The sequence below is a fragment of the Hippocampus comes genome, unplaced genomic scaffold (genome assembly GCF_001891065.2).
Source record: "Hippocampus comes isolate QL1 unplaced genomic scaffold, H_comes_QL1_v1.1 scaffold237, whole genome shotgun sequence".
NCBI lineage: Eukaryota > Metazoa > Chordata > Actinopteri > Syngnathiformes > Syngnathidae > Hippocampus > Hippocampus comes.
The window spans coordinates 638672-660663 of NW_017806159.1; the positions used below are offsets into that span (position 1 = coordinate 638672).

General features: G+C 42.0%; 3 protein-coding genes across 6 annotated transcripts in view; all 3 read right to left on the reverse strand.

The window, feature by feature from the left end:
* Nucleotides 1-6480, reverse strand: part of map2 (microtubule-associated protein 2) — a 50198-nt gene extending 43718 nt beyond the window's left edge. The window contains exon 1 of the mRNA XM_019895353.1: nucleotides 6382-6480. The gene's annotated coding sequence lies outside the window, so the exon portion shown is untranslated. The remainder of the gene's footprint in view (nucleotides 1-6381) is intronic.
* Nucleotides 6481-10051: 3571 nt separating this feature from the next.
* tas2r201.1 (taste receptor, type 2, member 201, tandem duplicate 1) lies at nucleotides 10052-11725 on the reverse strand. Its single transcript, XM_019895524.1, has one exon. It carries the CDS (start codon nucleotides 11196-11198, stop codon nucleotides 10218-10220), a length of 981 nt encoding a protein of 326 aa, XP_019751083.1. The 5' UTR covers nucleotides 11199-11725; the 3' UTR covers nucleotides 10052-10217.
* Nucleotides 11726-11741: 16 nt separating this feature from the next.
* Nucleotides 11742-21619, reverse strand: heg1 (heart development protein with EGF-like domains 1). 4 transcript variants are annotated; one of them, XM_019895522.1, is made up of 15 exons: nucleotides 21154-21618; nucleotides 17693-18656; nucleotides 17001-17313; nucleotides 16781-16940; nucleotides 16010-16126; nucleotides 15778-15900; nucleotides 15587-15690; nucleotides 15235-15290; nucleotides 14020-14180; nucleotides 13389-13523; nucleotides 13240-13282; nucleotides 13118-13155; nucleotides 12930-13017; nucleotides 12669-12846; nucleotides 11742-12555 (listed from the first exon to the last, which is right to left on the reverse strand). In XM_019895522.1, the coding sequence occupies exons 1-15, from the start codon at nucleotides 21401-21403 to the stop codon at nucleotides 12412-12414; spliced, it is 2874 nt and encodes a 957-aa protein (XP_019751081.1). In that variant the 5' UTR covers nucleotides 21404-21618; the 3' UTR covers nucleotides 11742-12411. The 4 variants fall into 4 exon arrangements, with proteins under 4 accessions (XP_019751081.1, XP_019751080.1, XP_019751079.1 ...); XM_019895521.1 differs by having other exon boundaries at nucleotides 16010-16123; nucleotides 16781-17313; XM_019895520.1 differs by having other exon boundaries at nucleotides 16781-17313.
* Nucleotides 21620-21992: the final 373 nt, after the last annotated feature.

Sequence of the window (21992 nt, forward strand, 5' to 3'; positions counted from 1 at the left end):
GTTTTCTCCCACATTTCAAAAACATGCGTGGTAGATTGATTGAACGCTCTAAATTGTCCCTAGGTGTGATTGTGAGTGCAAATGGTTGTTTGTCTACGTATGCCCTGCGATTGGCTGGCAACCAGTTCAGGGTGTACCCCGCCTACTGCCCGGAGACAGCTGGGATAGACTCCAGCATGCTAACGACCCTCGTGAGGATATGCGGCTCAGATAATGGATGGGTGGATGGAATTTTGCTTTGAAATATTTTTCGTACTCCAGGGACTATGGTTGTTCGCGTTGACATTTTAGACAACTCTAGCAGAAGTTTAAATCAACTCAAGTCACGCAAGTACAGTAGTGCTCTGAAGTCGGATAACAACAAGGTCACATTCACTTCAAAGACGAAAGACTCCATCTACACCATCCACACACATCCAGAATATAAACATGAAAGGATTTTCTTTTTCTTGACAATATGTTCTATGTGCCCCCACTCATCTGAAAATGGCATTCTGATTATTATTGCCTTTGTGGAATCTGAGTTAAGCAGCAAAATCCACTTGTTTTTTTAGCCATCTCAGGGGACGGCCATTTTGCCATTTTCTGTCGACTGAAAATGACATCACAGTTGCACACAGAGCTCACCTGTTTTCTGAAGCTGAGCCATGGTCAAGAATAAAATTACACCCAGAACAGGTGAGATTTAGAAACCACGCAAGAATTATTAACTGTACAAAAAAGTTCGCCACACAGGGCGGAACGCAAACCGTATCTATCCGGACGTGTTGCTGAGATTGTCCATAAAATGTATCTGCGAATTCCACTGACAAATGAATCAGCATGTTCCAAAAATATTTTCAAAACCTAATCTGACTGAATACTGTATCACATCCATGTTAAATAAAGTGTGTCATGTGGAATGTGTCCCATGTGGCAAGGTGTCATCAAATTTGTGTTTGGCAAGAGCAGATGATGTAATAGCTCTGATGGGTAGAAAAAAAAAAGTGGCTTTCATGGGTTAAAAATCATACTCAGGAATCTAATCGTACCTGTTAAGAAACTTTAACAACTACAAAGCTAATATCCAAACGGTATTCAACAAAAAGCCATAAAACCACGTTTAAAAAAACACCCACTTCTTTGTCTTACAGGTTTTTTGCATTCTTTCTTTCTTCTCTGCTTACGCACACATGTAGGTGTCATCATTGATTACGTGACGAAAAGAGGGACACCTCGCTTCCTAACATGCTCAAAGACTTCAAAAAACAATGCGTGAATAATTCATCTTCGATCTCGCTCAAGAAAGATACACATTGAGAATCCCCACAGATCATCAACAGGTTTGGAGCAGCGTCTTGCACGCTCTACAAAGCATCTCCGTTTGACACAGTCAGCAATCTGCAAGGTGGGGTCTGTGTCTTTAATTTTTGGAGTAATCTATCATCCATTCCTCACTACCATTCATTATGTGGAAAAAGTGACGTTTCAGCAGAGCTCTGGGGCAATTTTACCTCCACTTGAATATTTTGCCTGCGTTCTTGTTGAGCGAGGCATTTTTAGTTTGTGCCAAATATTTGGACAATGACAGAGTTGGCAATGGTGCCATGATGAACTACCACAATATGTAAAGACGCGATTGAAACGTAGCCATTTTAGCTTTATTAAGCCATTTCGCAAAATTTGTGAAAGTGATTCGACATCAGTGCCTTGAAATACGAGTGACCCGAACCGTGTGGAGATTTTCAAGATGTGAGCCTCCAAGTTTCTTCTCTGGCTTGCAAGCACAAAGCGAAGACGTGAACGCTTTATGGTGGCAGTGAACTCAACTCAACCCACTTCACAACAGGCAGCAAGTGGGTTGAGAGTAAACAATTGTTTTCAAAAAAGAGGCTCCAAGCAATTTATTGTCACTAACATTTTCATCATCATCTTTTTGTGTGTACCATTCATTGGCCCCCATGTGGCCAGTCACAACAAGCAGCAAGTGGGTCGAGAGTAAATAATTGTTTTCAAGAAAGAGGCTCCAAGCAATTTATTGTCACTAACATTTCTATCGTTTTGTGTGTACCATTCATTGGCCCCCATGTGGCCAAGGCGCATACAACAGGATTAGCAGCACAATTTTCATTGAACTGAAGCAAAAACAATGATGGCTGGCTTCTTTACGTGGTAAACAAAAACGCCTTCAAAACATAAATAGTCAAGTCAGCAATATTGTTGAAAAGGTTTGTCGTATCAATGTCAATATTTACAGTCAAGACAAGTCGGCAAGGGTGTAAATCGAGGTTGTAGAGACGTCGACGCAAACTATTGGCAACATTGAATAAAATAAAGCCAGGTTAGATTTTACCACGAAACATCCGATTTTTTTGACCAATGAAAAATGAAACCGAGGATAAATTGTATCAGAATGATGGAAGGAGACATTTACGGAGAAAGAAGCAAGCAGTTCACAATCCAATAGGTCAAGTCAGCAATATTGTTGAAAAAGGTCTGTCGTATCAATGTCAATATTTACAGTCAAGGCAAATCTGCAAGGGTGTAAATCGAGGTTGTAGAGACGTCGACGCAAACTATTGGCAACATTGAATAAAATAAAGCCAGGTTAGATTTTACCACGAAACATCCGATTTTTTTGACCAATGAAAAATGAAACCGAGGATAAATTGTATCAGAATGATGGAAGGAGACATTTACGGAGAAAGAAGCAAGCAGTTCACAATCCAATAGCAAAACACATTATGTGTCTGCTTTTCACTTTCAAAAAATTAAAGATAGCAAGAAAAAAAAAAGGAGCCACAAAAACGCGGCTGGAAGTTTGGCAAAGAATCCCTCTTTCAACCGTGTCTCCGAAACGGATTTTCTGTAGCTATTTTGTCGACCTGTTTCAAAGTTTATTGATGAAAATCCAAAGGTTTTTTTTTTAAACATAAGGTTAAACAAAAAAGCACTACTTTCACGTGATTGACATTAAGTCTCTTGAGCAGATGTCCAGTAAACAGAAGAATTAAGCTGAAAAAACACTGAATGCGATTTGCGCTTTCGAACAGAATACCCACACAAAAGCATCCACAGGAACAGAGTGGCAACATTGTTAGCGGCACAATGACAATTCCGTGGCTCAGCCGACGCATATTCTTTTCTGTACGTTCACAAAAAACTCGGCCTTATAGAAAAATGAAACTCTTTCACAGTGGTACGAAAGTCTGCATCTTGCAGCTTTCCGTTTATGTCGAGGAAGCCATTTTGAGCTGTCCCAACATCGCAAAATGTAACAAACTTTGCCTTGCAATTGACTGGCGATTGTTGATGGAAGTTATAAAGCAAAGAATGGTCTCAAGACAACGGAAACGGATACAGTTTAATTTTGGTCATTTCTTTACCAAGTACATTTTGAAAAGAAAACCGATGTAAGCCGCAGAGAACACGACGTGTTTTTCAAAGCCTCAAGTATATCTTCAACTCGTGCTGACAAACGAGCTCTCTTCTCATTGAAATGTATAGACGAGTGTACAAGTAAAGCTTCGGCCGAGTAGCGCGCACCGAAATTACATTTTCACATCGTCAGAAAGCTTTTTGTGCTTCATTCACACAATGACAATGGCGCATGTTACCATGAAAGGAAAGAACGTTGAAACCGAACATAACAGAAAGCATTCGATAGGTTTTCTGAATCTTACGAGATCCGAGCCACAGTGCCGCCATACCGATGGAATATATTTTGCCCGTCCTGCTCTGATCTTTATCAACCAACAATTCAAACCAGTAGATCAGACGTAGTGTGCTAAAAGGAGAGAGACTGGCATCTAGCTGGATCGAGCTACAATGTTGCTAAGCTACAAAGTTGGTCCAAAAAAAAAAAAAAAAAACGTTCCGACTCGGACTCTATTTCCTTTCCATAATATAATTGTATCACGAGCCACTCTGCGATTCACACCCCGAAAGAGAGCGGGCTGGTTACGTTTTTCCATCAATAATAGAATAATCGTCTCAATCACTAATCTCCTTAGAATCGCAGCAATGTATTCACACGTGTAACAAAGTCAATTAGGACGGGCAACGGTTATCCGATTAGGGGGTTAGGGTTCACCTTTTTTTTTCCTCCGCCCAACTATCACGCCTTAGTATCCTCTGGTGCTTTCTTTTCATAAAGTCTGTTTAACTCAAGCAGAGAATACGTACGTGTCGGTCAATAAAGTCGGAAATGAGACAAAAACGGACCAGCAGCCTACTTTACTGGTATATTGTAGTCCCAAATGCTTTTACTGTTTTGTCCATGTAGTAGTTCATCCGTACAAACCGCAGGTACATTGCAGGATAGATTAACATAAGGGGTTGGAATATGTAGCCACCTTTCACACCGCCTTTCTGGAAAATTGCCACATCAGAGGCGTGACAGGGCATTTATTCACTTGAGCTCTTCGGACAGAGCCCAACGAAGCAGGACATTGCCAAATCCGACGTGCACGTTCACACAGGCCCTGAATACTTGTGAGATGGTGACAATGGCTTTCAAAACGGTGACCCTCGGCTGTTCATCTTCACATCCTTTCCGCTATCCACTTAAGCAATAGGCAAGCCTAATTTGAACATTTTTCCTCGTTTAGGATCAGAATGTTTGGTTTGCGCATAGACTAAAGCAATAAAAGTTTTTTTCTTTGGGAGCCAATGAACTCTGTAGTTATAATTTGAGGAGCTTCATTTAGACAAAAGCAAAGCTTTGTCATCATCTTGCAGCATCTAAATGCCAGTTAACAATGTTGAAGTAAGTTGAGGAGCTTCACCCAGACAAAAGTGCTTTGCTGCCATCTTTCAGCATACTGATGCCAAAGAGCCACGTTGAAGTGAGCGGAGGAACTTCGGTTGGATGAAATTAAGTAAATGCTTTGCCGGCATCTCTCTCCATCACAGATTTTTGATGGGTGGGTGTGGAACGTATCTTCTGGGTTTCACCATTAAGTTATCCGCCTCACTAGGTACACGGTGAGATGAATAAAAACAACGCTGCTGCATTATAACAGAAGTGCAATTGTGCTTCACTGTCTCTGCTGGCTGACTGACAGTCCACCTCCTACAACATTGAGCGCCCACGACACAGTCGGTGATTCATCGGCCCAGGGATTCATAGGCACAGGTTTTTGCCACCCAGGCATTACCTTGACATTTATACTTTCAACACTTGTCTGGAAGCTTGTTGCTGAACACAGGAGGGGGGTGAGGGGTGAGGGGTGGGGGATGGGGGGGGGGGTATATATACTTTTTGGAAATCAGCTTGGGGGTAAAGGGAGTCTCAGTGGGTGTGAGAAGGGTGCTGTATCATACAAAAGTCACAATAGGGAACAGACCTCACCCACTTTTTATGTAATCGTGTGCGTCACATGCTACACTGAAGGTCTCCGCTACACTCAGTCACACCTAATGGTCATTCATCACACTCCGATGTTGTGCTTTACATTTTATCTTGGGAAAAAAAAAAAAAAGCACACGCGAATGGAGATGGTCAGCCTTGTCCTCCAGACAGATAGGTTCGGTCCCAAACAGTAAGGCGGAGCCCACCCGCCTGCCTCCCTATCAATAACTCAATACATTGCAACATCATTGTGAAGACATTAACTGTGCCTCCATTGACTGCAGCCCAGTGGACACAAACAGAGAAATCAATAATCAGTTCCTTTATGGAAATGAGACGGGAATATAGGCTGCATCAATTGTAGGAGAGCTGTGTGCTGCATCTTATTATCTTGCCAGAGCCATTTAGAGGAATTTTTAATGGAGCTGCCACAATTGATATTAAATACCATGTGCACTCAAGATACAGGTAGGAATTTTTTTTTTAGTCTTTGGTGTGGCTATGCAACCACAAAATGACTCAGCACATGTCAAGTCAAGTCAGCTTTTATTGTCAAATTATGCTCGATGTGCAACATACAGCAGATGAAATGTATTTCCTCTCAGATCCATTATTTACTGGATCGCTGTATGCACGGAGGCGCATTTCATTGAGAAATTGATTCAAGGCATTATACAAGTTCCCGCAGTACGTGTCTCTTGTCGAGGTCCAATGCAGAGATTCTCTCCTCAAAACCATACATTACGTATCAGCACGCCTGATGAAACCAAAACGAGCTACGCACTCAAGTCACACATCACAGATCAGCTTTCTATGAGACGTGTTCTCTCAACTCTGAATTAAATCAGACAAAAAATATTGAGGAAAAGGGGAGACCAGACAAACCCCAACTAGCAAGAATCAATCAATAACTGCGCTCCTGTGGACGAACAAGCCCGTTTAATCTCCTCAACTGTTATTAGCAGCCATTTAATTTTCTTTTTTTCAGTCAAACTTTAGATATTGGTTTAAACTGTGACTAAAAAAGAAGACGTAGTTGTTTTTTTTACCTGTTCGGCGCAGCGTCCCCAATGTAACACCGGCTTTGTCAGACCACACAGTCACTGCGGGCTGCTTTTACCGTAATGACTCTATGACTGACGCCGATCATTTTTTTTCTAAGCCCTTCGAGGTTCATTACGGTATTAGGTACCGCCCCACCTAAACATAAACAAGGTTTAAGTATCTTTTTTTTTTTTTGTAATTTTTGAAACAGAAATAAAGCAGTACCTAAGTTCTATTATGGATTCTAAAAACAAGAAAGCTGTTAAAACTCTGGCTATATGCTCCTTATTTGAAATGTTTGTTTAAAATCCCCTGGCTTCTTTTTTTTGTTTAAATGTTTGTAATATGTGTATGTATTAATAACATGTTCATTTTGTTTTCTGTTTATTGAGAATTGTACCGTGACTTGTTCGAATAAAGATTCATTAAAAGAGAGAGAGAGAGAGAGAGAGAGAGAGAGAGAGAGAGAGAGAGAGACCCACAAAGAAAGATGGCGAGAGAGAGACGAAAAAAAAAAGTATCTTTTTTTGTGTCTTGTGATAAGGTTACGTTTTTGGCACAATGATAGCGAAGTCATTGTAAATAAACAACTACATAACAAAACAAGGGCAGACATTTTGGGTCGGCACTGTAGGTGTTCATGTCACTTTTATACCTTCAGTTGCAAATGTAGCTCTTAAAATGATAATTGAACACTCTAAATCGTCCTTCGGTGTGATTGTGAGCGCAAATGTTGAAGTCAGTTGGGGTCCAGCACACCCGCGACCCTCGTGAGGAAAAAGCGGTTGAGATCATGGGTGGTTGAATAAAATTATTTTTAAATCAAACGATTCACTTCACTTGCCTTGTTACAATTTCCTGCTTGCATTTAAATCAACAGGAGATGCAGTTACACTTCTTTTTCATAAAATCTGAAAATCACAGACCGATTCATTTTTTGGTGGTTGAGGAAAAAGCTATACCAAGTCTATTGGCAAGCATCCTTCTTTATAATAATACCATTTTATAAGAACACATTTTTATTTTGAGGTATTTTGGTTTCGGTTGCTGCTGTCAGTTAAATGTGCAGAAGAAATAGATCCTGTAAGAAGAAATATAGGACCCCCCCCCCCACACACACACACACACACACTATTTAAGCACATAAAAGTATCTGCTGCTTGTCTGGTTTAAGATTAAATAAACTGAATGCAGTGGTTCTGCCAGAGTTACATTGGAGACCAGAAATCGTCCGGTTTAAAACGCTATTTGCGGAACATAAAAAGCAAAACAAACTTTAATTTTACTTGAGGCACACAAGTGTAGATGAGAGGGGTGAGCCTGTCTACCATCTGCCTTGACGCCCCCTGATAGCAGTGAAGGAGATTCAATTTCTTCGGTGAGAAGCAGAGCACCTCGACTCGGCTGACCTCCTTATACGTGAATCATCATTATTGCCGAAATGACCCGACGTTCGTTTGTCCTGCCACAATTAGCTTAGGTCGGTGCCATCACATTAACGTCTTAGCTTAAGGACATATTTTACAGCCCTAAATATTGAGTACTGCAGTACTGCATCACGACATAGTACATCCAGATTAATTTGCATGTTCTTGAAACCACCTTGCTGACAGTATCATTCAAAATATGATATTGATTCTTTTAATAAAGCGTTTTTAAAAATTGTCCTGGCTTACCTAATAAACAGTACAGTGAGTGTAGAAAGTGCCCTGATTAATCCCCATGGATGAAAAAAATGGTAATGCGGGAATCTCACTGCTTTGAATGTTTGAGTCTAGTGATGTCATATATGTTTTTCTTCTGTTCTCAAGTTGATCCACTCGAATAAGTGATTTGTCTTTTGGGGATTTAAAAAAATGCAAAAATCCAATGAAAAAAAAGCAAACCACACAGTATTATTTAATCAGTCGATCCTGGCTGAAATGAAGATATATCGAATCGTACACTTCTGACTTTAAAGTTTCTGTTACGTTGCATTTTTAAAAAATAGAAAGGCCAAGATGAAATCGTTACATCTTTCACTTTGCATAGTATACGTGAACGGATTCCATTTTCTTCTTACTCGCTTTGTCTTGGGTCTTCTGTGTAGTCTGACCTCATCTTGTCAGAGACGCTGCCAGCCGTGGCCTTGGAGTCCAGATACTTTTTTTCCGCAGGTGTCTGTTTTCAAGAATGACGTAGACTTGGAGGAAATGTCTTGAACAAGTTCCTGTGAAGGAACTTTTTCAGGGTCTCTGGACTCTAAAACACAAAATTGTCTCAGTTTTTCCAACTGCTGGTTGCAACGAAGTGTGGTGATCTCTCCGAGTACCCTCCTTTATAACCTCTTTTTTCGGGTGCTTTTGTGTTACATGCTTGGATCGGGACTCTTCTGCCGCTTTAGCTAGCGCAGTTTTCCACATCACCTGCTTCGAAGTAAGGGAAGTACTCTTTAGATCTGCATCCTTTTGGGTATAAGGAGGAGAAACTGTGATAAGGGACGAGCGATGCACATCAACACCACCTGTCGCACGTGGACACATTCAGTGGACAAACTTTGGCTCTTACAGTTAGAGACTATGCACATGTCTGATACCCCTGAGAAGATGAAGGCCACCCGGGGAGCAGCTTTCAGTTCATTGGAGTGCAGGACAGCGTGTTGGCCTTCAGATGCAAGTGAGGAGCACAAAGGGCTGGCAGGGGGGCTTTCAGAGGGAGAACAGGAGAGAGGTCCAGTAACATCTTCTGAAATCGCCCACCTTCTGTTGATCTAGTCTGAAACTCCACTGATGTGCTCTGCATCGTGGACTACTCACACACACAAGTCCATCTACAAGTAGAAACACATGCTCGTTTGAATGTAAATACAAGTCAGGCACATTTAAATGTGATTAGAATGCAATTCAGACGAGTCAATTTCAAACACAAGTGTCAGAAATTTAAACTACTCGACGTTCCCCCTGTATTGACATCATTTTCTGTTTTTTTCTCTTTTTTTCTCTCAATCCGTTTTTCATCATTACATTATTATTTTCTCGTCAAATCAACAACCTATTCGGGTAAGAATAATTAAAAACACACAAGTTGCATTTTTAGCTTTTAAGGTTGAATGACAGCTACCAAAAGTATTTAGTCAATCAAGTCTGAAAGGGGGAAGTCGCTTCACACTCAATCGAGGAAAATGAACGGTTACTTACGTCGCTAATTAAAGCTCATATATCCACACAAATGACACAGTCGCGTAGCTTTTCCACGCTGCTGAACCTTTACCAAATAACCATTGTTGACAGTTGGATCGACACCGGTCCCGGTGAGCCGGTGACAACTGACACGATGGATGCCTTCGGGTCCTCTTCCAGCGCACCGATTTGTGACGTGGCATGTGGTGCCTTCAGGGAAACTCAGAGATTTGTCAACCACTGTTAAAAAATGTCAAAAAGTTTTACTATGTCTCACTGTCACGAAATGCCAGATTGTCATTGTGGATTCTGATGTGTTCTGATTTAAGGTTGGTATAGATTGATTTTACAAAACCCCGAAACGGTTGTCGGCGGAAGTACACCAATTTTCAGAGAAACAGGTACTGTATTACGTTCCTCATTATTCATCAATTCAAGTAAACTGGTTCGGGAAATGTATATCAGATTTTAATGAAAGATAAAATTGTGTGAACACAGTTTGACCATTTACCAACAATTACGTCTGATTATAGTATTCCGGAGAATGTAATAAGTACAAATAGGTCAAAAGGAAGCAGCATACTACATCAGTGACTTGTTTTCTTCCAGCAAATGCTGGGACAGAAACATCAACATAAATATCAAATCCCTTCAGTGATAACACCAGTGACAGTATTGCCTTATTATGTCCCACTGGAGCACACAATGAGGTCATTTGTTTCTGTGTCAACTCCGCACATGGATTTGAGGGCCCTCCATAAAGTCATTGCTCTTTGCCTAAACATTGATTGACCAAGACTCAGGTTGACTGTTGTGCTAAATACGTATACTGTGCTGATCGTGTAACTGAAATGGGGGCCCATGTAGAAATTTAGTGAAAATAACAGAGTGAAAGAATCAAAAAAATAATAACTCGCACAGAAACAGAACATGACACATTGAGAGATTCCAGTCACGGTGACCCATAAATGTGCCCGAAGTCTTGCACTGGGGAAGGCAATGCCATTCTTTGCCACACTTCTCATATGACCCTGCAAGTATCGAAAGGTGATGCAGCTGACAACGATCATAAAACATAAAACTGTCCACATGTACACCCACGTCACGATGAATCTAATTTGACTTAGAAGGAAAATGGGGTAAGTGAAGCGAATCGGGTTCCATATCACAGTGTCGTTGGCGTTAGGGAGACCCGCAGGCCCGTCATACAGAAGAACGGCAATTCCGACAGCCGAGTTATTGAACAAAATCACAAGATCAAGAAGCGCAGCTATGAAAGTGGCAACCTTGATGTTTCTCTTCAGCCAAATCAGCGGTGCGCCTCGTGGAGGGACGATATGGATGAAGAAGTAGAAGTTCAGCCAAACGTAGGCGCTCATGCTGTTGTGTACAAAGTGCTGCATCATCAACCACAGCACGAATGATGCCGTCATGGTTAGATAAGCATCCAGAGTGAAATTCAGCGTTAAAAAGACCACATACAAAATGGAGCACCACATGATGTATTCCAAGATTGTCTTCAAAGGCTGCTTGAGTCTTTGACTGTTGCCTAGCGGGTTAGCCAAGCAAAATAGAAAGAAAAAGTTCACGGCGAGGGTGAAAAGGACGAGTGGGCCGTTGATTAAAAAGAATTTCAGCCCACTGATATCAATCTGTTCATCCATTGGCGGCTTTAAAATCTCAAATGATTCAAACAAAAGTCGAAGTTGCTCAAAGTGTCGCGGCTTGCGATGGGACGACTTGACAGGGAAGGTAAGGGACTGGTGTTGGTGTGCATTTAAATAATAGGCTGACCCCCCCCGGAAGAAATCTCAATGGTGCGTTCCCTGCAAAGAGAGCGAGGAGCTGACCTGCTGATGCACTCAACTTGGTCAGGGTAATTGAGTCGAACATGGAAATCATGTTGCCAGCCTTCCTGTTGACACGATGTTTGATCATTGCCACTTACAGACAAACGAGTGCTGCCTGAAGTAGGCTACAGTATTTTTTTCATACGCTAGCCCATCATTCTAGAACAGCCGTCATAGACAATAAATATCTATGCGACTTCGCTTCGCTTTCGAGTCTTTTTATCTGCACACTAAGGCACCAGCCAATCAGTTTTGTGATGTTTTTGTGAAGTACAACCTTATAAACTTCACCGTTCATCCTTTTGACTTCTGTCAGCAGTCAGCAGTCTTTGTCATCACGAGTCAAGAGACAAGACATCTGTGCAATATGTTTTTAATTAATTAAATAAACACATCTGACTAAAACGCCAGAATGGAGAGGGGATATAAGTTGCATAATAATATTCAAAACAAATTATGCTACATCTTTACAATCCAACAAGCTCACTTGGCACTTACAAGACTGTACTTCTAGTATACAAATACTAACTCGGTCACACACAAACACACTGCATACACACTTAAAGCCACACGTTTTGTTTATCAGTGTATTTGATTGAAATTTTCACAATGCCACATGTCCTGCACTTGAGCAATCTGAATAAATAAAAGCTGGTATTGGATCACAAAGTCAGTATTCAGTTTCTCATAACTGAATTCTTTTTTTTTTTCTTTTCAATCAGCGTCATCTACGGCAGCTTTATCAGCAGACTCCAACGAAATCGCTTGCAGCTCCGTGAACGTTCATCACCGAAACAAATGTTTTTGCATTTTCTCATCTCATGAAGGAAATGAACTTGACCCATGCAAAGGCACTGAAATGGGCCGAGAAGATTTTTCAGGGCACATTTTACTTGCAAAATTGCGCACTTGAGTCACACCGAGTCACACGTCGTCACTTGAGTCTTGACAGTCTGCTGCCGAATGTCGACGACTGTCAGTAACCCTTGTTTCGGATAAGCCATACGGTGTGTGTTTGTGTTCAAGCTTAGAAGTAGTCTCTGCGGCGCGAGTCGTCACTTATGAAAGATGGGTTCCATTGGGCTGGGTAAATACAAGAGTGGCGAGATCCCGGAAGACCAGTGAATGGGTACAAACCATTTCTCTCCAGGTCAGAGTTCCGCAACGCAGGCTACAAGGAAGCACAAACACTGCTCTTTAGTTTTGTCTTTCAGATTAAGACTATGTGAAGCAGTCAGTAGTTCTGCAGAGTGTGTGTGTGGGCGGGGTGGGGTGTCTTCTTACAGAATAGTAAATGTCCGTCATTTGCAGCAGGTTCTTGGTGCTGCCGTTCTCTTGCATCTCGATGGTCTCCCGGCCCCACTCCATGGAGATGCGGTTACTCTTGGGGAAGTCGGCGTAGGGAGACATCTGGAGGTCTCCGCTCTTGAAGATGATCTTGTTGAGGTCATTCTTGTCTTTCCTGATGGTTAAAAAAAAAAAAAAAGTCCAGGTTACAAGTTTTCCTTCTCATTCAACTTTGAATCAAGATCAAGAAAATCTTACTTGCAGCAAGTGACAATCAGAGCAATGATGAGGATAAGGAGCAGGGCGCCCCCCGCAGGCGATACGACAACCGCAATCAGTTTGTAAACTGCAAGGGCAAAATGAAGCACTTGAAACATCTGCAAATATTCTATTCACATGTTGCTCGATTTAGTTCAATGACAACAGTCAATCTTAATGCCGCTTACAGTTTCCGCAGTTGAATCCTCCGAATCCAAACATGCACCTGGAACATGACAAAGAGGCAGTCGTGAGAATGTGGCCTCAAGTCCAGTGTATACAAGTAGGGCATCAACAAATGTGAGCTTACGGGACACAGGTGCCATTTTCCAGCTTGTAGCCATCCCCACATTCTGGAAAAACACAGATCGCACTGAATAAGATTTTTGTTTTACACTGGCCCTTGATTATATTTTTGTCACAGACTACAAAGCGCAAAAAAATAGACATAGGGCTTACCGAAGCAGGACAGGTCATCGAGGTTGTGTTTGTAATAACCTGGTAGACATTGGCATTGGGCTGTGCCGCTGACATCAGTGCAGGCGGAACGCTCAGGGTTGCACTGAATCCTCTGGGCCACACAGAGCCTCTCCACTAAGGGGAAAAAAAACAAAACGTGAGCATCCACGAGGACAAAGAAAACGCAGATGACGAGTGGTCCAAAATGTCACGGGAAAAGAAAAAACACAAAACAGTTTTGTGTTCCTTTCAATTCATTGTCCAGTTCTTCAAGGGCGTCAAACTCAAAGCCTGTGGGGCAAGATTTTGTAGGCCATGTAAATGTGCCATTTACATGGCCTACAAAAGCTTGCCACAATTTAATTCTAACTACAAGTCTAGTGTGTGTGCAGCTCAGCTTTCAAAAAAAATGTTTAAGTAAAACTATTATCGTACAAACGGATCTTCCAATAGCAGTTAAACAAAACCAATAGTTTGTTTTAATTCGAATTAGATGGTGGAAGAGACTAATTTGTGGCTCAAATGCATCCTCTAGTGGTAAAATACAGCATTACAATCTTTTGCTCATCATGTTGGCAGGAGGTTCACCGGTGATGGTGGTGCACAAAGATTGTCTTTTTTTTCCCCCTACCGTGATAAGTGAGTCTATGTTGCAGCACCATGAGGCAGTGAGACTGTGAAGCGTTGCAGTTTTTCAAAGACGTCTGGATGCTGTTGTGGACCACAGCACTGGTCACGTCGGAGGAAGTGGAGAACATGTTGACGGCCGATATATGAACGCCGCCCTCTTCTCTATGAGAAGGAGATCTTTGAATGAGTCTGCGTATTGGGTCGTTTGCATTATTTTGTCAGCAGATTTCTCCGGGTGATGAGATAATGAAAGTTTGTCATCATGCTTTCAAAAAAAAAATGTCTCTATGTGGTTTCGGTACCACAGCCAATGCTTCCACCGAGTAATTGTCGAATTTCGTCTTGAGGGATTAATGTGAGTATAATGTTATAAATTAAAAATACAAGAATGGTTTGGGAAGGATTTACACAATATTCTAAATTATAAAAAACTAAGTGGGATGCCGAATATCATCTAGTCCTACTAAAAATAGCAGAAAAAAATGAATAAATAGTATATTATACATATATTATAAAAGTGTCATCTGGTTATTATTTTGGGTTCAAAAGTGCATCAGCAATTGCAAAAAAAAAATCTGGGGTGCAAGAACAAATTAAATCAATTATATAGCCGGTATAAAAATTACAGTAAATCTACAAAAGGTATTAAGTATATGAAGTAAAATAATAAAATATCAAGCAAATACTTGAATAATGATACAACGGAACAAAGGTGCCAAAAAACGAGGTGACAAAAGGTTAAAAGAAAATCAAGTTGAATAACGACATCTTAAAAGTGTGTAAAAGTGTCGAAAAGCCTTAGTATAAAATAAATACATAAATTAAAAAAAAGAACGATCACAATCCAATCATTTCAGAATTGCTCTTGGGGCCCCCTAGTGGTCGTGGGGCCCCAAACAGGTGCTTCGATGGCTTTGCATGGTACCGAAAGTGCCACTAGACGAATTGCATTGTGTTCATTTGTTGACAAAGAATGATCCTATTTGTGTGACAACAGTAATAAAATGCAAAGAACACAAAACTAGGAAAACTAGTCTTCTTGTAATAAAACAGCCTCAACAAACTGTCTTGCTTCTGATGGCATGCTATTCCTGTTGCCAGTATATCACCTATTCCTCCCACATCCTCCTCGCTAAAAGTCAGACAATGATAAGCTGAAGCCATGCGCCGTTGGGAGGAAATGTGTCTTAAAAATGAACTCATGAAATGAACTCACTTCTGACTGAGCGTGGAGCGGCTGTAACCTCGGAGGTGGGACAAGGAGGCGTTTAGCTGAGGCGGAGAGAGGACATCAGTGAGAGAGTCGTACATAATAGCCACATCAGCAGGGAGGAGAATACAGAATAGCGCACCATCTGGATAACATTTTGGCACCTCCCATAGTAAATGATGAAATATGCCTCAAAGATGTAAGACTTCAGTGGATGTTGTCAGGAACATCGATGACATGACCTATGATGACCTCCTCGTTTGTCAAGATGTCCATCGAGTGTTTAGTTTATTTTTATACCTGTATTCAAAAGAACTAAAATTCTACAAACTATACTCAGTCTAAAAAAATATCTCACCAACTGCATAATCTCCCGCTGGATCTCATGCATGGCGGCGCTCTTGAAGACAATCGGGTCATGTGACACCCCGTTCACACGGAACGTTCCCAAAAAGGTCTTTGCTGTGAAGGGAGAACATACAATTGCATTTCCCCATGGAAGTTTTTGCATTTTAACAGTTTTCTTTTTTTTTTTCTTCAAAATATTACCTTTGGTGCAGGTACGTCCATTCTCCAGGTCGAAGCCCAGCGGGCACTCACAATCGAAGGAGCCCCTCGTGTTCACACATCTGGAGCCGACAGGGCACGGGTCCTTCTCACATTCGTCCGCATCTGTACACGCGATCATTTTCTATTCAACTGATGCTGAATCCCAGAGCTTTGTTTTTAACCTCACGACTCAGGTCATCTGGATCTGGTTCAGATTCGGATGGAAGCTCACCCTGGGTGCAGGTGGGGCCCGTCCAGGCCTCTTGACACGTGCAAGTGAACTGACGCCGTTCGTAGCTTGTGCACGTTCCTCCGTTCATACACGGGTTGGACACGCAAGGGTCTCCTGCTGTTCATGGAGGAGACAGTTTTCATTTGGTTAAAATAGATCTGTCTTGGTAAATTATTATTTGTATCTTCACCGCTGAACAAAAAAAAAATAAAGTCAAGAAATTGTTTGGTATTTAAAAAGAATATACAACTGTGCCCCAATGTTGATATCGCAAGTATTGTTTTAATATGAAAATGTTCCTGAGTCCTGAGTCTCAATGAAGCTTTTTTGCTCCCTATTGTATCAATCTAACAAGAATGACTTTTTACACTAAATAGCACCTTAAGTGCTCACCAAACATGAACCAGAGGTTTTATTCCTAAATATATATTTATGCACAGTTTCAACATGAACACTGGGCTCATAAAAAAAAAAAAGAAAATAAATAAATAAACGATTCAATACAAATGTTGTGCACATAAGTTAAATGAAAATACACCCACAAAAATAGTTTAAAACAATCTACAAAAAATTAAATGCAAATCTATTGAACTTAAAAGTTAAATACAACTGAATTCTACTCAGTGATTCTTTTTTTTTTCTTCGCCTACCACCGTCGACATGGATCAAGAAAATCTACTGTACAAAGATCAAATTGTGTCAACAGGTATCTCCGGTATAATAAGATTTAGTTTGTTTCAAAATGTCAAATAGCACTTGGTTCTTACTCACTTGTTGGAGCTGCCTTGGTGGGTAGGACATGAGTGGTTGTTGTGGCCATCGCCATCCCTGTGGTCACCCTGTCTGTTTGTTTGCGAGTGGTGGACGCAGCCTCGGTGCTCCTTGTTGGGTTCCTGAGGGCGTGCGGAGCAGTGGTCGGTTGACCTTGGGTTGGCATGGCGATGCCCGGCGTGGTGACGCCCGGCGTGGTGACGCCCGGCGAGGTGACGCCCGGCGTGGCGACGCCCAGCGTGGCCGCGCTCGTTTCCTGCTTCGAGGTGGTGACGTCGGTGGGCTCAGCGATCACGACTGGCGATGAGTGGGCTTGGCTGGTGTAGGAGAGGGGAACAGTTGGGGCTGCGGAGCTCTGCTGAGCCAGGGTCGGGTCAGTGGTTCCGGGGGTCATGAATGGGATGGTGCCCCGTGTTGGAGACTCCGCATTGGAGATCACGGATGTGCTAAGGAGCCTGAAAGATGAGGTGGCTGCCAGCAGAGGGATTCTGGTGGACACAGTTGATGTACTTGTATCCTCTGTTAATTCAAATCTGTCGGGAACAATTATATAAATGCATTAACACTTTATTGGAAATGCTTAAACAAAGCAAAAAATCAGCCAGCTACAAATTCAATTCTGCGAGCACATCAAGAATGCTAAAAACATTAAGGCATGAAAATGTCGCAATTTGGGGAGGTTGGAGTGGGTGGTGCTTACACAACAATTTGGGAGAGCACTGTGGCAGCAAAATCACGTTTGAAGTAATGGAATTAGAAATAAGTTAGTGGAAGTCAAACACATATTACTGAAAGGTGATATCGCATGACTCCTTCTTGTGACTATAGCTCAAGATGATATTATAGCATCAGGAAGAGGAGGCACAGATGAGTCTATTCGTTCATTCATGGAGTATAATCACTTTAAATTACCTCTCGGTGACTGTGACTGCCGCGGTGGTGATGAAGACCTCAGTCGTTTCCTCGCGGGTGTCCTGCCGATTAGTCGTGCTACTGATCGATGGAGGAGCTGTGGTGGAAATAAAGCCCACAATTTCCCCCTCGCTCTTGGATGAACTTCCATCTGTGCTCCAGCTGAGGCTCTGAGTGCTGAAGCTGATGGCCCTTGTAGAAGATTCAGCAGTGGTTTCCACCGTGGGCTCCTGGTAGGACACGAGGGTGGGGCTCCTTACGGGCGGGACGACCGGAGGTGTGAATGAGAAGGATTCTTCCAGTTGGTCAGTCGTGGCTATCGTGGGTGTCGAGTGTGAAGTCGCCTCTGATGTTAGGATGTGTTGATGCTCAGTGGCGTTTGGGGGGCCAACGAGAGTTTGGGTTCCTGTGGATGTCTCTGGAAATGATGACTGAGTGAGCGAGCTCGTTTCCTCATTCCTGGTGGACGAGGCACTGTGAGTGTAGTCCTCGGTCTCTGCTCCCCCTGTTGATGGAATACTCCAAGTCGAAAGGGGTTGATGGGAGCTGGAACGCTCTGTAAAGGCCGAGGAGGAGGAGGAGGAGCTTTTGTTCGAGAAAGAGGAGGTGACGGACAATAGAGCCCGCTCTCCAGCCCGGCTAATGGCGGTCGAGGTGAAGATGCTGTCTGTGAGGATTTGCGCCTGCGACGGGGAGGACACGACGTCTCCTAGATGGGAAAGCGAGCTGTCCCGCCACAGGCTGGAGTCCTCTGTGGACATTGAGGACACCGACGTTTTGCTGGACACACCGGTGGAGACATCAGGCAGGTTTTGGGTTCGTAAGGCAACTCTCCAGTCTCTACTGCTACTACTGGGTTCAGAGGAGGTGCCAACCGAGGAGGAGGTGAACGGCTCTGTGGAGGCACCAACAGTCTCCGGTGACCTGGTACTTGTTTCTCTCTGAGTTTGTGTTTGCTCGGTGTCTGAGGAAAAACAAAAGTGCATCGTTATTCAGAGACAATATTAAGATGTTTGAAGTATGTTATGGAAGAAGTGTGTATCAAACTGGCAGCCCTTCACATCAATACCCAAGAAGGAGCTCTCGGTTTCAAAAAGGTTGGTGATTTAAGCTAACAATAACTGCTCCTGCATTTAAAAGCAAACCCCCCAAAAAAATCATCCATTCATTTTCTGTAGCACTTGAGCTCATTAGGGCAATCTGGAAATTGAGCCAATCACAGGGAGCATACACAACATAGTTATATTATTTTAAATATTTTGGGTGTTGAACTTGCAAGTGAAATAAATGTATGCAAAACATTTTTTTTTTGTTTCATGGAACATTTTGTAGCAAATTCATTAGCACAGCAAATGGTTGGTTTTCACACTATCAACTTAGTCAGTAGCACATGCACTTCTATCAATATTCGCTAGGGGGCGGCCTGGGAACCTGCATCCATCCACGGGGATGATGCTGTGAAGAGACCCGCTGTTTGCTGCAGAGCAGTGGCAACGATTTTGGGCGGAGGACAATTGGCAGCAGGGCTTATCTACTCCAACAAAGGCTTGAAGGCCTAAATATGGCGGTGAATGTCTCTGCTGGGAATCAGTCGCTTCCTTCCTAAAGCTGAGTGAGCACAAGGTAGAAGAGTGTCACTCGTGGATCTGAGTTTCGCAGTTCAAAAGTTGTTTTTAAGCCCACTAACCACTGGAATTAGGACTGAGTCCTTTTTGTGATATAATATAAATGAAAAAAAAAATTACAAAAAAAGTCATGGTAAGTATCTGTGTTGTTTACGTGCATTGTGTTTTTGTTTAAAATACAAAAAATAAAAAAACATATGATAACATACTGAAAGCAATGACGTACTGGTAATACCGTAGTTTTGCTTGAGGGTCTTCAAGATTAATTGGGAGTAACATGGCAAGTGACTGCAGGCTTTGTTTCAAAATGGCAAATGACCTATTTTAGTGCAACAATTGTACTTAAAAAAATAAAATAAAAGAAAAATAAAATAAATTAACCATTTTGAAAACATTAGCGCCACTTTGTCGCATTTTTATTCTTCACGAGCTGATGCCTCACTGTGATTTTTATACATCACTCGCAGTAGTTGATACAATTTCACCGACGGTGCCATTATTCAAAATAGACTTAAAAAAAAAACTAGCATCACAACAGCGACAAAGTCCGAGTACTGCACAATTGTTATACGTAAATAGAATAGAAAGCAAGTCAAAAGCAACTTTGAGTGTGATTGGGGAGGGTTGAGAGACCACATGTTGGACACATGGTGGCTGCAACCTTAATTCTATTGTATTCCTTCCAAAAACCACTGAATCATTGAGGATTTAAAATGACACAAAGAAATTCGACAGACTCGCCTAGAAAACAAGAAGGGCATTTATGTAAGGAATGTAACTGAGAAACAATTGTTTTTTTTTTGTAGGCTTTATTTAAGCATTGCAGAATTGTAGGTCATACTTAGGTCACATTTACCACCAGAGCTACCTTATATTCATCCACTAGTGTTGTTCTTTTAACAGTTTTTCACTCACTCAACAATACAACTGTTGACATTTACACAAAAATTTAATAATAATAAAAATTTTTAAAAATCTTGACTATGTCAAGGACATGAATTGCATAATTCAATCTTGGTATAGTAGCCTACTTGAGATCCCAAAGTAGTATCATTTATGATTTTTTGATGTATTGCATTCAATTGGGGAGCAATTTTTTTCTGAATAGTTTTTGGGGGTGGTTGTTTTGTGTGTGTGTGTGTGTGTGTGTGTGTTTCTCAGAGTATTTTTTCTGTTTTGGGGAATATTTTTTTTCTGAATCAGAAAAATAGAAAATATTTTTTGCAAAACAGTTCAAACTAATCCAAAAAAAACAAACAAAAAAAAACCCATTAAATTTCCATACCTCAAGTGAATGAAATTCGATTCCATAAAATACAATGAAACTTATTAGAATGAAGCTTTCGGGTATGCACAAAGGATGTTGAAAGGTGTTTTATGTAGAATTTGCCCCAGTACATTTTTTTTTTACTTTAAGGACAATACATTTTGTTGCATTTATTTAACTTTGAAGTTGAACTGTTTGCCGTTGAAAAAGATTTTTGAGTTACTTTGTAAATTTTTGATTGAATCCTGACTTTTTTCCCCCTCTAAGCAAAGTGTTAATGTTTGAACTGAAGATATTGTTAGAGCGGCTTACGATAATAAATCCACATTGTTCTCCTTTTTTTTTATGAACACTTAGGCTGACTATGTTACTGTATTTATAGTAGCGCTTGGCGTAAAAAAGTTCACGAACCATCTGAATAAGGGGATACACTATGCAGTGCGAATATGACAAAAAGTACTTTCTTGGGGGGCGGGGGGCAGATTTCAGTTCAAATATAATCTGACGCTTTTGGTGCAGGGTGAAGCAGCAAAGCACTTGTCACGTAGGCCGCAAGAGACGCTACTTACCCGAAGAGCGTGTGAGCAGCAGGTCCTCCTGTGATGGGGCTGATGAACTCTCACTGGAGGGAGAAGTGAAAGAAGTGAACTTTTCCTCCGTGCTGCTCGCTTCATCGGTGCCGCTTGCGGAGTAAACGGCCGTCGTCCCCGCATCCGGGCTGCTGTTAATGGGGGTCTCTGCCCCGAGGGGCCGCGGTAGCGTGAACGCCAGCCCCCACAGAAACAAGCCGAGGACGGGCTCCCGCGACCACGTTTTCATAATTTCAAAGAAGCCAGCGCGGTGGTCGTTGAAGTCGAGTAAAGACAGACCGGTGGGTCTCCCGGGGACAGCATGGAGCGGGAGAGGAAGCCTCGCCTTTTAGGGAGCTTCCAATGCCCGCGTGAGAGATCGGCCTGATGTCCGGTCGTATCGGTTGGGGAAAAGAAGATGAACGAGCCGGGGGGCGAGGCGGCCAACAGCAGCTTGTTATCACTGAGCGGGACCAGGGCTCCTCCTCCTTTATTCAGCGCGCGCGAGCCCGCGCACACTCACACACACACACACACACACACGCGCGCCCGTGCACGCGCACGCACGCCACGATTGTAAACATAAATTCAGTAAACCAAGATTAAGATTTAAATTTAATCGATGACTGAACATGTGAATTTAATTTATCACCGTAGTGGATCACTATACTTAGTATTAGTGACTAAACACAAGATTTATAATTATTATAATAATAAATATGACACCGCGAGAGTGGCTGCCTTTACAGCAGCTCCTATACTTTTTGTTCTTCGACTTTCTTCCTTTTATAACTTTGCTGCTGTAAATTGGGAATTTCTCCATTGTGAGACGAATAAAG